The sequence below is a fragment of the Alligator sinensis genome, unplaced genomic scaffold (genome assembly GCF_000455745.1).
Source record: "Alligator sinensis unplaced genomic scaffold, ASM45574v1 scaffold738_1, whole genome shotgun sequence".
NCBI lineage: Eukaryota > Metazoa > Chordata > Crocodylia > Alligatoridae > Alligator > Alligator sinensis.
In genome coordinates this window covers 65,766-81,050 of record NW_005842382.1, presented here as the reverse complement: position 1 = coordinate 81,050, position 15,285 = coordinate 65,766, and the positions used below count along the sequence as shown (strand labels likewise).

At 39.3% G+C, this 15,285-nt stretch overlaps 1 protein-coding gene across 1 annotated transcript in view; it reads right to left on the bottom strand.

The window, feature by feature from the left end:
- The window catches only part of LOC102369842 (sodium channel protein type 1 subunit alpha), a gene marked incomplete at its 5' end in the record, with an annotated part of 86,956 nt that overhangs the window by 5,911 nt on the left and 65,760 nt on the right, over window positions 1-15,285 (bottom strand). The window contains one exon of the mRNA XM_006029487.1: window positions 8,882-9,163. Within this exon, the coding sequence (XP_006029549.1) occupies window positions 8,882-9,163 (282 nt within the window). The remainder of the gene's footprint in view (window positions 1-8,881; window positions 9,164-15,285) is intronic.

Genomic DNA, 15,285 nt, shown 5'->3' with positions numbered 1-15,285 from the left:
TTTCCCTATCGCTAATTCCCAGTTTGACTCTTACATTTTCAATGGTCAAAAATTATTCTTCCTGATTTAGTGATTTTGTTTTTATCATAGTTATAATTTCACTGTTTTGAGAGACAAGTTCTCTTATACATAGTTTTTTTCTGGGAAATACTAAGAAGAAAAGAGTATCTCTACCATAAAAGACAAATTTTAAGGTACACACTGGGTACATCTATACTAGATGTCTACTGTACAGTAGATTAATTAGCTGCACAGTCAATGTCTACACATGCACCCATCTTACTCCACAGCAGGATAGTACTTGTATTTATGAGTACTATCCTGCTGTGGAGTAAACTGCAGCAGCACATGTGTAGACACTGCCTCAGCTGGCTGGGTCATGAGGGTGCTTCACTGCAGGGGCTGCCTTCCAGCTAACCCTGTGCTGAAGGACCCTCATGCCCCATCCAGCCCCCCTACAACACATTGAGCTGAGGGGAGCAGCCCCAGGCTGGCAGACTGACCCCTTGGGCCCTCTGCCTGCTGGGGCTGCTCTGACCCAACTCAATGTGCTGCAGTCCTGGGTGCACATTTAAATGGCAATAAACACCAGAATTTATTGCTCCTGAGTTTATTACTTCACATTAATTGCCTTTGTAGACACACCCAGTATGTGACAGCCTTCTCTAGATTTCTTCCTTTTTTCTAATCCATATCTGTGTATGCTGTAAAACCTCACAAAGAGATGAGGATGGGCTTCAGATGGTGTTTTACAAAAGAATAATATTGTTCATTCAACTGTTGTTCTCTGTCAGAGCCATCATAGATTACAAAGCACATCTTCAGAAATCAAAGCACTGAGATTTTATTAAAACATGAACAAAGAAGAAATGAAAGGCTGAGATAGTTCTGTATCCCTTTTGTTCCACCTATTATCACTTGGCTTTACAAGGCTTCAGGAATTTTGGTTCCTTCCTATTCCTGCCAAAAAGAGAATATGCACAGATCCAAACTCAGAATGGACAAGCCCTCTTCAATGATTAGTGACATCTCCGGTTCCCTGAGGCTTACTGTGCAGTTGTCAGAAAAACAAACTCTGCCCATCCAGCATATCAAGTACAATACAGTTGACAACATCATAACATTGACAGAAGAGAAAAAGTGGAATGTTTTCAAAAAATAAAAGGTCCCTATAGACCGTTCAAGTTTAAAACAGAAAACACCTCTGAAATTTCAGATATGCAGGATTTTCCTGCATATACATTCAAGTGGAGCAAGTTTCATACCTTCACACAGTAAGATTCAATCACACTAACAATTTATGGCATGGTGGTGAAACTCTTAAGTGTCAGGCTGTGTTAGGAGGCAGTTACCCATGAATAAAAGACACATGAAGGTTTGTGAATTGGCTTGAGATTTTAAAGTCAACATGACCAGCTGAAAATCAAATTTGCCACCTTAGGCAATATAGAATTGGAAAACTGCAGGGTGCTCATAATATGACCCATCTGCTCAGTCTGTTAAGCAGGCATGTTTTTGCATCATGTACAAGCTGCAGGGGTTAGAGGAGTCCCTCCAAAAGATGTCTTTTATGTCCTTTGACCCAGACATGCTGCTTGAATCACCACTCACGATCTCCCAGGCAGAGTGAAATTATTTTTTTTTCCATTATGCATGCAGTTCTATTTCACATTAACCTGGATTAATTTCAGGGAAGAGAAAAAGGCTAAAATTACAATATTAAAATTAATCTTTTCACATTCCTCATCTTCCAATAAAGGAGCCAATTATAAAACAATATTTAAAAAAATCCTGAACTTTTACGCTGCATGCAGACGAGCATGGTCGTGCAGTATGCGCATGCTGCACACTCCGCATGCACATACCAAATGCACATACTGCATATTCAGCTGTTCTTTGCACTGCAAGGTAGCAGTGCGGTGGGGGTTTTTTGGCCCTGGGAAATCCCAGGGTCAAAAAAATCTGTGCAAAAAAAAAAAAGTGGAGTGAGGCACATGGGGGTAGTGTGCACCGCCCAAAACCAGAGCCTAGCCAGCAGAAGCCACACACCAACTGCTGGCCAGTCTCTGAGCAATGGAATCGCTGCTGTTATAGCCCTAGTAGGCCCCAGCAGCCCAGGTAAGGTTCTGTGGCCACCCTGGTTCTGGCCCCAGCCTCTCCTACCATACCAAGGGTAACCTGCCATGTTCCAGAGAGCACCTGGCATAGGCATTCCCCAGGGACAAGTAGCAGTGGCACAAACTGTGCCTCTGCTTCTTCTCCCCAGGGAAACAAATGTCCACATTTGTGTGGACACTAGGGGTGTATGAAGTGGGCCATATTTGATTCAGATTCAGCCCAATTCAGAGGACAGTGATTCTATTCGCTGATTCAGATCACTGTCCCAATTTGATTTGGTCAGATCTGAATCTGAAGACTTGATTATGATTCAGAGAATCAGCAATTCCGCCATAGACACAGCTTTATATGTTTTTTCTACATACCCCGAGGTACCAGGTGTGGCTCACAAACACTGAGATGGTAGGGAGGATGGAGCGTCCCAAAGGAGTGTGGGGGAGGCGGCCCATGTGCTTGGTGGTTGACCCAAAACATTGGCCACAGGGGGATCCCGAGTACCACCCACAGACCCAGAAGGCACCAGTTACTAAGCCAGGAGGCGGGGGGGGTGGGGGGGCAGAAGTAAACTGGAAATGCTTTTGATCCACTTCTAAGTCTGCTGCCGAGTATGATGGGAACTGCCCCCATGCTCCTGTGGGATGCTCCATCCGCCCCACCATCTCAGCATTCACGAGCCATCTGGTACCTTGAGGTATATAGAAAAAACATATAAAGCTGTGACTATGGCTGAATCGTTGAATCTCTCCAAATAGAATCAGAGGCTTCCAGTTCGATTCAGACAGATTAATAGATCTCCTGATTTGATTCGGATTCAGAGATTCAGCCACCGAATAGGGCCGAATCTGCTCCAAATCAAATCAGCGACCGAAGCTTTGTACAGCCCTAGTGGACACGGCCTTAGCGAGTCCATATCAGTATCATTACTACTACAGTAAATCAACTTTGTAGTAGTAGGGCCTGTTACACCTTACACTGTGAGGTGCACAAATGTTAATCAGGGTTTGTATTAGCTGGGAGTTTAGAGCAGTCACAGCCTAGTCTAGAATCCTTCTCCGACTGCCCCCCACCTGCACACCTGTGACTTGCTACTAGCTGTGACTTGCATGGTGAGCTGGGGCAGAACTAGGAGCTGTACCTGTGAGTTGCCACTAGAGGGCTGGTGAGCCAGGATAGGCTTCTATCCCTGCTCTATGGGCAGAGGTGAGAGAGATCCTGGGATACGGGAGGATTTAAGCATGGATGACATGTATGTGGGGAGTGGCCACACCTTAATGGAACAGGAGCTGGGTACAGCAAATCAGGGAGAATCCTATCCGGGACTGGCATAATTTTGAGATGCAAAATAAGCACTTATAACCACTTTAAGGTGTTAATGTGCAGACGATCCAGGGGTTAAGAGCTCCAGGAGACACCCAAAATTACCATGTAAGAAGGCCCGTAGAGGATGTGAACAGGCTTCAGAGTGTGAGAATAAAAAAACCCTCTAGATATTAAATGCTACCTTTCTGTAGGAATAAAAAAGCTAAAATAGCACCTGTATTCATCACACTAACTCAATTTAACATTCATTACTTTAGAACATTTTATGTTCCTCAAGAATCGGAGGGAAAAAAAAAGAAAAATATACTAGAAAATCCTAACAAAGAGTAGAATTACTGAGTTATGAACTGATTTCTTTCTAGAGTACAAAATTTTCCCTCACCATATTGCTCAGATTTGTATTAATCTTTCACATGAGTCATTAGGAAAAAAAATAGTAACAAGAAATTATTAACACTAATTGAGAAGTTAGGTGAGCATAACATGGCTTCTTCACTTCCCAAAATAGAAGCCTCAGCTCAATTACAGAAATGTTGTACTTCAGCTCTATATTGCCTAAGCAATACTTTCATACATATAAAAGAAACACAAGACGCTTTACTGAGATTAATGGAATCTTATGCCTGCTTGTGTTAGGGCTGAATTTAGCCTATAATCTTTTTTTTCTTCACGAAAAATTAAACTTTGTTTACACATTTCCAAATCAACCATTTTCATTCTTTTTTGAGTAAAGCAATAGTGCAAGATTACAATGAAAGGCAAGACACAGCTCAGTATCACTGGGGTACTTAGTATATCACAACCGATTCCTCAGTCATGCTGGTTTAAATCCAGAGCAACTATGGATTTCAAAGGAGTTGCTTTCAAAGAACCTGATCCAAACTATTTTGGCTAAAGAGTCAAAGAAACCTAAGAAAACTTTAGGTAGGGGTACATTTGAATGGAATAAAAAAAACATGAAAGGCTTGTTTTAAAACAAAAGCTAAGAAACAGGAAAAAATATTTCACGAACATTTTCATTTTATTCTTTAATGTAAGATACAATAATAAATTATTTTTAATTAATTTCATGTTGGCATTTTATAGCTATCCAAATCTGCCTGGTAGCCCCTGGTTTTATCTTCCACATTTTTTACCTCATATTTCTAAAACTTCTGTTATTTTCCTTTTCATATACTTTATGGCAAAATAATCAACTCTTAACTTTAGAATCCAACCCTGGGCTTGCAAAATTTTGCCCAAAGAAATCTCTCCCACCCAAGATTTACTTACCAGAGGAATTCCAAATACTAGGCTCCAGGCTTATATCTGTTATGAAAGAGTCATGCCACTCCTCCCTTTCCATCCCTACTTACTGCTGCATGAGAACTGCATGTGAAAAAGGAATTTTTCCAGCAGATCTGTCTCTGTTTTGTTTCTTCTTTTCAGGGTCACAGAAAATCCTCACACAAGTTCAGAACAAAAACAATGATGACAAATCTGCAGATCCACACAGACCAAAACAAGCTGGACTGGATCATAAAACAGAAAGTGTTTCTACACAGAAATATTGAACTAATGGTACCTTCAAAGCTTCCATAGGATGGACATTTAAACTCCACTTAAATCCAATCCCAAAATAGAAAGGATCTTGGAAATCTGTCCTACGGTTTGATCACCAAAGTCCTAAATGATATTGCCCAGGAGTCTATAACACTTTTGGCACATATAAGGAGCCAACATATTTCATACAGAAAATATTTTTGTCTCTGGGTCTCATTTCATGGACATCAAAGAAAGAATAACTTCGTTTCTCTCCTCTCCTTAGGAGGAGACCTAAACCACTTCTGCATGTTCCCCAAAGTGCTGCAGAACAGTGCATCCGATTCCTACCTACACAGTCCTGCTCTGCACACACTGAACTCAGAAATAATACGGTGAAAATCTACTTTTTTAGGAGCAAGAGAATAAACTTTATTGATGCCAAATGACTTCCCTGGACTTTTGGAGGAGGTGTTAAGACTGCATGTCTACACACAAACCACAGTTAGCATATCTATTGACACCCATATCTTTGTATCTAGATTCCTTAGGTTCAGTGTTTATCTTTGGTCCCAAGCCAAAAAACCAATTTCTTCCAGTAGCTTTACTTTATTTCAAGTATATTAAAAGACTCCCCCAATTAATATCAGTACTGATCTGTTCCTTTCAGTTGCTTCATAGTCACCTCTCTCAGGGACCTCTCTTGTCCTTCTCTAGAACAAAATGGTCTTAAAATCCTGCCCAGGATTCTGACCTAATTTTTGTATCTAATATTCTTTCTGTATCAATTGGAAGATGGCTTTTATAACCTCTGCTCTGACTAACGAAGCTGTGTGCCCTAAAAAGCCATCATCCTGAGTCATGTCCTTCATCATGCTCTTCCATTTACAAAAGCAAAAATCCCATTGAATGTCAGCTACATTTGAGTTCCTAGCTCCTTTAGGCACTTTTTAAAATCCTTCGTCCCTCCCACTAACAGGATCTCATTGTTAGGTTTACAAATCAGTATTATCAATTTATCACTCACATCTGCAAAGGTGTAAGTCTCCTGTCATATTGAATGAAATAGTTTGAATGTTTGTAAAAGTTGCCCATTAGCCAGTTTCAGGAAGAAGATAAGATTTATCTCCTTATCTAGCTCATTGTTTTCGGACTACGTGCAAAAGGTCCTGACTTCACTTAAAGTCTTAATTTAAATTTTATCTTTAGAAGTCTTTTACAAAGAGAGCAAATATCCTGAATTCTGAGAGATCAAACCCTAAGGCCTTTTAACCAGATTGGTAAAAAAGGGCATTTGCAGTGATATGGAAGTCTCCCCAAGAGTAATTTAAAATGCTCAACAAAGGCAAAAGAATCTGTTGAGTAAGATTCGAGCCCAAATTTGGGGGTAATGACAGGTTGAGTAGGAGGAGCCCACTGACGGCAGCTCGCTCAATAAAAACTGTAACTTACTGTCCCAATTTGGAGGTGACTATACTTGCAGAACAACGAAGGAAGAATCGCAAGTGTAGGCCGGATCAGACTGATCACCTGAGCCACCCTCTCCGTGAACACGAATCTTTTAGTTCACGCTGAAGCCGCGGAGCACCTGAAAGGGACTGAAGGAAGGGGACTTAGTCCTATCACTGCTGAGGCCAGCCTATTGAACCGTACTACTGAGGCCAACCCATTAAATCGTACTACTGAGAAATGAAAACATATTTTGGTATTTGGCTTCTCGGAATTCTAGGATTGTAAGTATAATATGAAAAATAATAGTATTGATTCAAATTTAACTTTTAGTTGTAATTGTAGTTGTTTTTGTAACACTAATTCTTATAGCATTGTTTGGGAAGGAAGTGCATTCGGAGCATTGTTTCTGATATATGTAATTATTGTGTTTTTAATGTTTGTGGTGTTTCTTAAAGCTAAGCAGTGTTATATACGTAGTAAAGAGTTTTAAAATAAAATTGTGTTGTATAAATTAAGTGTGTAATCATTGTGAAATTGTGCAATCAGCTAACTACTCCCCCAGCCAGTGCATCAAAACGAATCAGTAAATTGTGTGGGATTTTCTCTATTCCATAACCCACTAGAGAGATCTCCCTGTCCAGTCTAGAGAAACAGAAGACACTCTTTGGTCAAGGAGTGACATAAAACACAGGTATATGAGATCACTTCTATGCTTACCACAACTGGAAAAAAAAAGGACGTACCAGCCAAGTTCCACCCACAACTCGAGCTTTGTCTCGCTGAGATTCAAAAATGAGGCACTACTCACACTACATGGTACAGATGTTCAAAATATGATCAGGCCTGCTCTGTTGGATTCCTCAGACCTGGCTCTCCCTCACATGAGGTTTGGGTATGTCCAAGGGCATAACTGGATTAAGCCATGAGGAAAGTAATTTCATACCTATGATTTTAGATCAGTCACAGGATGATTTTAAGCATTTAAGTTTTTGTTTAAAGAAGTATTTTTTGGAAAATTTAAGGGAAAAAAACCCATAAAAGAGTAGCTAAAAAATATAACCCACATACAAACTAGCACTGTGATTTCTTCTTGAGTCTGCAGAGATGCTCTTGTGGAAGGAGGAGCTGAAGTCAAGAGAGCCAGAAAGGGATAAACCTAGCCCTATCTTTACTCCTGAACAAACCAAATTCCTATTGGCCAGAGATCCCGAGGCGAGCTAGTGAGGGTTTGGTGGATGTCTTACTGAGTTCTGCTGGATTGGCTTCAACTAAGTGGGGCTTATACTGGTCCCAGACACTGTTCCTTCTTGCTACCCTAACGGCTGTATATATATAAAAAAAGAGGGAATAGTGTGTTGGTGCTCTCTTGAGTTCAGTACATTGATCCCTAGTAAAACAGTTATGCATACCATAATGTAAATGTCAGTAATCGTGCATTTTAGATACAAGCCTACTTAGATGAATGCAGCAGTTCACAGTTCTGAGTTACTGTTTAGACTCTCCACAGACAGGTCAACATGACTATATCAGGTTATGCTCAATTCATGTTTTTAAGGTTTTTCATTATTTTCTTCATAGCCAGAAAAGTGGAGTCTGCTTTTTTTTTTAAATAAAAAGTGCGAGTGCAGAAGCTAAAAACAGCATCAGAAAAAGAAATGGTGCAGGTTCCATAAAACCCAGATAAATTAAAGCCCTACATCTTTTCTGCTGCAGTTAATTTCATATTAGGCTGCTAGATTTTCCAGAATACAGCAAAACTGCTAACTCTGTAAGACCACAGTTTTCTTTTGTCAGAGACAAGCTTGCACTTGAGTGCCGCTAGAGTGCCGTAACCTCCTCCTTGCATTAGGTGTCCTCTCCTTTCTTTCTTTCTTTGCTTCAGTTTGTAGTAAGCACTTCTATTTGTTAGCTGGTATGGAAACATCAGGGAGTTTAAATATATATATAAATGAGTATAAATGAGTCTGTCTATTTTTTTTTCCTGCTTTACCTACTTCTCAATCTACTGAGGAATTACTTCTCAGATCACATAAATCTGCACTGGTGGCAGCCGAATAATTGGAAAGGGAATTTCTTACCTGGGAATTTTTTTCTGTAACTTAGTTACACCAAAGTATATTTATGCCTTTCAGAAATTATAACATCCAAATAGTTCATGTTGCGTAGTACTATTCCATCTTATGACTGGAAATTTGCAAAGCTGGAAGGCTTGGGGGAGGTTGAAAGGAACAAAGAGGGAGGGACTAGGAGTTACTCTATATGAAGCCACAAAACATTTCTCCTGTTATTACTAGTTACCATCTGCTGGCTAATGTGAAAGAGAGGAATTATTCTTTAGTGTACTGGTGTTACTAAGTTACAGAAAAAAAATAACAGGTAAGAATTTCTCTTTAAGTGACACACAGTTGGAAAAAATGCTTTTCACTATTACATGTAAGCAATCAGAAGTATATAAAGAGTGATCACTTACTACTTGAAGTAAAGAAAGATACCCAAATCCTACATTATCAAAGTTTACTTTCACATTTTTCCATCGAGCACTTTGATTGGCGTCTATGAGTTCCCGGCACTGACTATAATTGTTGATTACTTCGACTTCAAACCTTTCATCAGTTGTGGTGTTAACACAGTAGTAGAACTTCCCAGCAAACAGATTTACTCCCATGATGCTGAAAATTAGCCAGAATATAAGACAAACGAGAAGCACGTTCATGATGGATGGAATTGCTCCTAAAAGGGCATTCACAACCACCTGGTACACAAATACAGGGGGAAAAAGAAAAGAGTATAAGAATATTTATAGAATATATACTGTTTTATCAATGCTTTATCAGTCTAAGCCTTCATTAAAAGCTAATACCAATACTGTTAATGCAATAAATTAATAGCAATAGTGTTACTCTAATTTACATAATGTTATCACATACTGAATGGAAGAACAAAAAAACAAAAACTAAAATATCTAAATGGAAAACAAGAATAGAAAACCTGGTGATGGTAAGATGAAGACTTACGTTCATGTGTTCTATAAAAAAGAGATAAGTATTAAATATAAATACAAAAAATCAAAATAATCTAAAAATGCCACAAATTAGGTCATATAAACTTAAAAAAAATATTTGCACCATGTAAATTTGAAAAATATACCTTTGAAATTAAAACAGAAAACAAGGATATATCTAAAAACTATGATCTACATTAAAGGTATTATTCAAAATTCATATACATATCTTTATTGTCTTATTGATCCATGCAATATAACTACAAAGATTAATTTCTTTGTATAGGAAAGCAAGACAGTTTTGCAACATGTGTTTATTTGAATCAACATAGTTTATTTCAAGCTCCAGTCTTATTATTTCATTTATTGAGTTTAATTCATTAATACCCTTCATTTATCTAAGCAAAATTAAGGGAAAATTCAGGATTTTAAAATTTATTTATAGCTAATTGCCTGTCCAAGTCCCTGGAGGCAAGATGTCACAGTAGTAATTTACAGCAGCAATCAGACCGTTTTTTTCCTAATGTCCTGGAGCCTGTTACGTGTCTGTCAAAGCTAGAAACAATTTTGGGGACTGTGTTTGGTTGAACAGCTAAGCCAATGATTTTCAGTCTTTTTAGACTCAAGACACCCCTCCATAACTTTTGTAAATCAAGCAGCACCCCATTTTAAAAACTAAAGTATTTATTACTGTGATTACCCTCCATGCAGAGGGGCCAGGGAGTGGGGGCAGGGGACCAGCCAGACAAGGAAAGCCTGAACCTGCCCTTATCCACTTCAGGGGTGGGCAAAATGTGGCCCAGGGCCCAGATGCGGCCCGCCAGGCCATTCTATCTGGCCCGCGGGGCCCCTAAAGATTTAGAAAATTAATATTTATCTGCCCTGGGCTGCCTGTGATGCTGCCCTCAGTGGCTTCCCAAAACTCAGTAAGCAGACCTCTGCCCAAAATAATTGCCTGCCACTGACTTATCTCCTCTCGCTTTCTGCTGCCCACTTCAAAAGATCTTGTGACAATCCCGGGTGCTCCTACACCCTGGTTGAAAATCACAGAGCTGATCAGTGTTCCTATATACCTGATAACAAATCTGCTCATTTACTATTAGATATATCTTTTTAATTTTGGCTTTGTCCCATAATTTGAAACTAAAAGGGGCACTATAAGAAATAAATAACATATCCACTGATGACCTGCTTCTCAGTCATTCCAATTCCGAGGCAGCATGAATACAATTGGGTTTGGCAATGCTTATGAAGATTTTACCTTTGTTTCTACATCAGGTTGTGGACTTTCCCATCCCAGGGTAATTTAGAGCAAACTCCAAACTGCCAAAATGTATATCCACTTCCCACAATTTTTGTAGGTCCTGAGAAGCAGAGGTTATTTTCAGGGAATCATATCTGGATACTTTAAGACCCCTTTCTATTACAGAGTGGCATAAAAGGCTAGGGACAGAAATTACACAAACTGATATGAGTGATTGGAAACTGGTTCAAATCTGTAACACAAAAGAAGTTCAGTGCACATAAACCACTTCAAATAGCTGAAACCAGTTTAAGATAAACCTGGATGGATGTAGTATCAAATTTACCTGATTTAGGTTATATCAGGTTATTGAACTTCTGTCCCAGATCCCTTCCAAATTCATGTTACCATACAGTCCCCTAGCCTCCCAGGGTGCTTTGAATCTCCCCTGCAATCCCCACCCCCTTCCCTTGCAGGGTGGGTGGGCTAACCTTGGCCCAAGCTATCTGCTCCAGCTGAGCAGGGAGGCATACTCTAGTTCCCCACAGCTTCTGGCCTGGGCCACTTTAGACATTTGGCTGCACTTCTGCAATCACAACTGGCTGTTCACTGCTTATCAGTTCAATCTACACAGCTTAGACTATCCTGCAAAGATTGAATTTATTCAGCCTCAGGTTTTTTGACTGTCTGTACTTAGCCAAAGAGATAATATTATAACTAAGAATCCAGCATTATCATTCTATCAATTTTGATCACTAAAACAACCAATAGTGAACATATTTTAATGATTTTTATCTTCTGTGAAAATTGTGATGTATGCTTGCTTTCTTAAAATTCCTATATTAAAAAAAATGCAATGTTCTTGCAAAATATCTGATTACCCTAATCATATGTTTCATTTAATGAAAAGGTGAGACTAAATTGAAATAGTGAGACTAAATTTCTGAACACTAGTACTTCCTTCTCCAGAGACTGAAACCAGAGTTGTAGAAAACAGGGACTTTATTCCATCTAGTAGGAAAAGTAAATCTTGTTGAATTGGTTGAAGAGACTGAGAATAAAATTAAAATTATGAACGCAAGAATTGGGGAATTCTTAACTGTTTGAATTGGTCCGTATCACTATTGGTGCTAAATTCATGTTTGAAACTCTAGGTCTGCTGGTGCCTTTGCCATTATTGCATGCAGGTATTACATGGATATTCTCCAGGATGTACAATATTTCTCTTTACCCCTCCATATACAATTTAATATTTCTGTAGAAACCTGAAAAATACACATATACATATATATAGACATATATATACACACATATGCATATGCATCTATATACACACATACATATACAAATCAGAAGTTCCAAACTCAGAATGATTTTGTTTTTGTGAATCAAGTTGTCATCACAGGCAATGGATTAGCAGCCCTGGAGACATACTGGACCACAGAACAGATTTAGTACAGGCAGCAGACTACTAACAACAATGGGTGTTTATAGATGTGCTCCAGGAGTGTGTGTGTGGGGGTGCTTTAATTAGAGCAGCTCCAAGAGCCACTCTAATTAAAGCACCTGGAGCATCATGTGTAGCAGTATCTCCACACTGCAAAATGGGTGTCAAGCAAGCTTTAGTTAAAGCGCCCCATCACCATTTTTCAGTGCGGGAACACCGATACCTGGAGTCTGCTGAAGTGCGGTAATTACCACGCTCCAATAGACTCAATTAATTGAGTTTGCTCTGATGAACTGTAATTACAGCACGTCAGACCAGCCTCGTTGCACATGTACAGGCACCCAGTGATTGAAGTCACAAATGAAAAAACTGTTAATACAGAATAGTGGTAAAAGAAAAGTTTCTACTTTGCTATCAAAATAATCTTGCATCTTCAGGTGAGAGAGCAATTCAGTCTCTCTTGTGGTTGCCAACAAGGAATTTCTTGGAATAAGAATTGAACTGTTTCTACCAACCCATTCTGTAGAGGTTACTAAACACCCACCAATGGTAACAATTTTTGTCACTACTGACCTGGCCTGGATGCAAACTGGATGCAAACTGGTGACCTACAGATGAAAGGTTTTGCAGCCTACTACCAACCCCTTAAGCTATCCAGGACCCCTAGATGTGCTATTAAGAAAATAAAATAAAATAATTTTTTTTAGATGTTTTTAGTGCCCACAATGAGCCCTGCCCAGCATATCCTGTTAGGCTGCTCACATGCTTCTAGGTCTGTTTCTATAAACTTGTGAGAATTTCTTTAGTATTTGCATGTCTATAACACAAGTAACATGTAGAGAAGGAAACAAATGGTTTTCTTTCTTGAATGAATGAAATATATTAGGGAAATCTGGATATTACCTTACATAATATATACTGTGTGTACATGTGTGTATTAATATACATATATCATGTGCTTATACACAAAGGTGTAATGATAAATAAAATATGTTTAAAAAGAGAAATCAATACAGATACAACTCTTAACTAGTTAAGCAATGTAACAAATAAAAAATTATCAGCAACCTCTCATGAGGTACGTTTTGCAGAGGTAGAACACAATTTTGACAATCATATTTCATACTGATGCTCCCTCTTCAAAGCTGAGTCAGATATACTATGTTACAAGAGATGTTTCTATTCAGACAAGGGATTGTTCTTTCCTGCTTGCCTTCTTTGATTTCTTGTTCTTGGACTAAAGTCCAAGGCCCCCATCTGCAACTACAGTTGTAGAAGAGCATGTGCAAACCTAAGTTTAAGCTACTTGTGCCCTCTCTTAGTTTCAGGGCTGGGTTTTTTTGGTCACTGCCTAATTCCCATGGGCAAATTAGAGAAATCTCAGGTTGCTTCACTTTCCCCTTGCTTCCTATGCCCCCAAATTCATGCTATGTCAGCCAGGTAGTCATTGAAGCAAAAGGACACCTTGGCCATGCCCCCTGCACAAAGTGTAATGGTTGGGATGGAATCAGAAGGGAGCTGTGCCAGTATAAAAGCTGCCATGGTAACTCTATGCCAGCCAATGATCTTGCTATTCAGGGGGAGGTTGGCAATGGTAAAAGAAGCTTTCTGTTAGCTGAGTGGTGCAAAACCACCCTAGTACAGCTTGGAATCTCTCTCCACTGAATTTGACAACTCCCACATTCTCTAGCTTAAAAGTCTAGCAATTTTCATAAAACTATAATTACTATTTTAGTATAGTATTGCCTGGAGTCCTAAATCAGATCAAGGTGCTACTGTTCTCAAGCCTATACAGACAAAAAAAAAAAAGCTCCTCTTTTAAACAGTTTTCATTCTTACTTTAAAACCAGACATAACAGGTTGATGAAACAACCTGTGTGGTAGGGGGCAGGGAAGATGAAATGGAACAACAGTAATAGATGAATGCTCTTTCCACCAGCTGTCTAAGTGGACCACCTGCCTAGCACTTATTGGCAAGCACTTAAACATTTTGCAAGTATCATGATAGGAATGAGTCTTACGGTGGGGTTGAAGGAGCATGTGGAAGTATCTTTACACATTTTTAAATCAGTATGTGTATTGTTTTATTTACTATAATTTACCTGAAATAAATCACCTATCAATTCATAATAGGAATGTTTGAACTGAAGGCAGAGGTAAAGGATAGTGAGGGTATTTGACTACTCCAGAATTCATCCAGCTAGAACCCAGGGCTCCCTCCTATTTCGGACAGCGTCTCTCTAGCTTGTTCTCTTCCTCCTGTTTCTATATATCTTCCTCTCCTCAATGCTTAGTTGCCAACTTCAAGAGAAGTGCTAGAGAAGGTAATTCATAACTTGCCACTTGATGGCTAGAGCACTTTTCTGAAGGCTGTACTTCAAACCTCCCCCAGGGTGGGGAGGGAGCAGAGAGGCCTAGAACCCAGGTCTCCTGCTCCCTGGGCAAATGCCTGAACCACTGCATTAGTGGTGTAAAATATGCACTTCCTCCTCTGATCCCCAACATTCACTAGTCACAGTTTTTTTACAACTACAATTTTGGGACTATAAATGTAGTTTATAGTTTTATAAGCATTACATAAGACTATAAATAAGTTCACCCTGCCTTACATGCATACCACAATGAACTTATTTTAGCACAGCCCCACTGAGTATGCTCAGCAAATGTACACACTTGCACACCCAGAGCTGAATCATAAACTCCGCAGTTACTCAGCTTCAAATGCAAAGAAGAATTTCAGGACTCTGCATGGCAATGTATTATAACTGCATCATTCCAGTTAGTCATTTGGTTCTTGTACCCAAGTGGTTCTCAACCTTTTTATTCTTGAAGCACCAACTAGAACATGCCAGTTCTTAGTTTTCACTCTTTTTTGACTGCAGAAAAATAATAGTAATTTTTCTGTTGCAAAAGCCACAACAGGTTGGAATGTTTTTAATAATATGAATTCTTATTTGAAATTTCTGGGTTTATCTTGTGAATTATGTTTGCATACCTAACAGTGCTAACATTGTGAGGCACCTGCAGCACCCTTGAAAAGATCTCAAGGCACTCCAGGGTGCTATGGCACTCTGGATCAGAATCACTGCTGTGCTCTATTCACCTATTCTAGTACAGATGCAGGCCAGACTCCTTGGCAAGTGGAGTTAGCATCAATGTCCCTACCAAAGTAAGGGGTGCCAA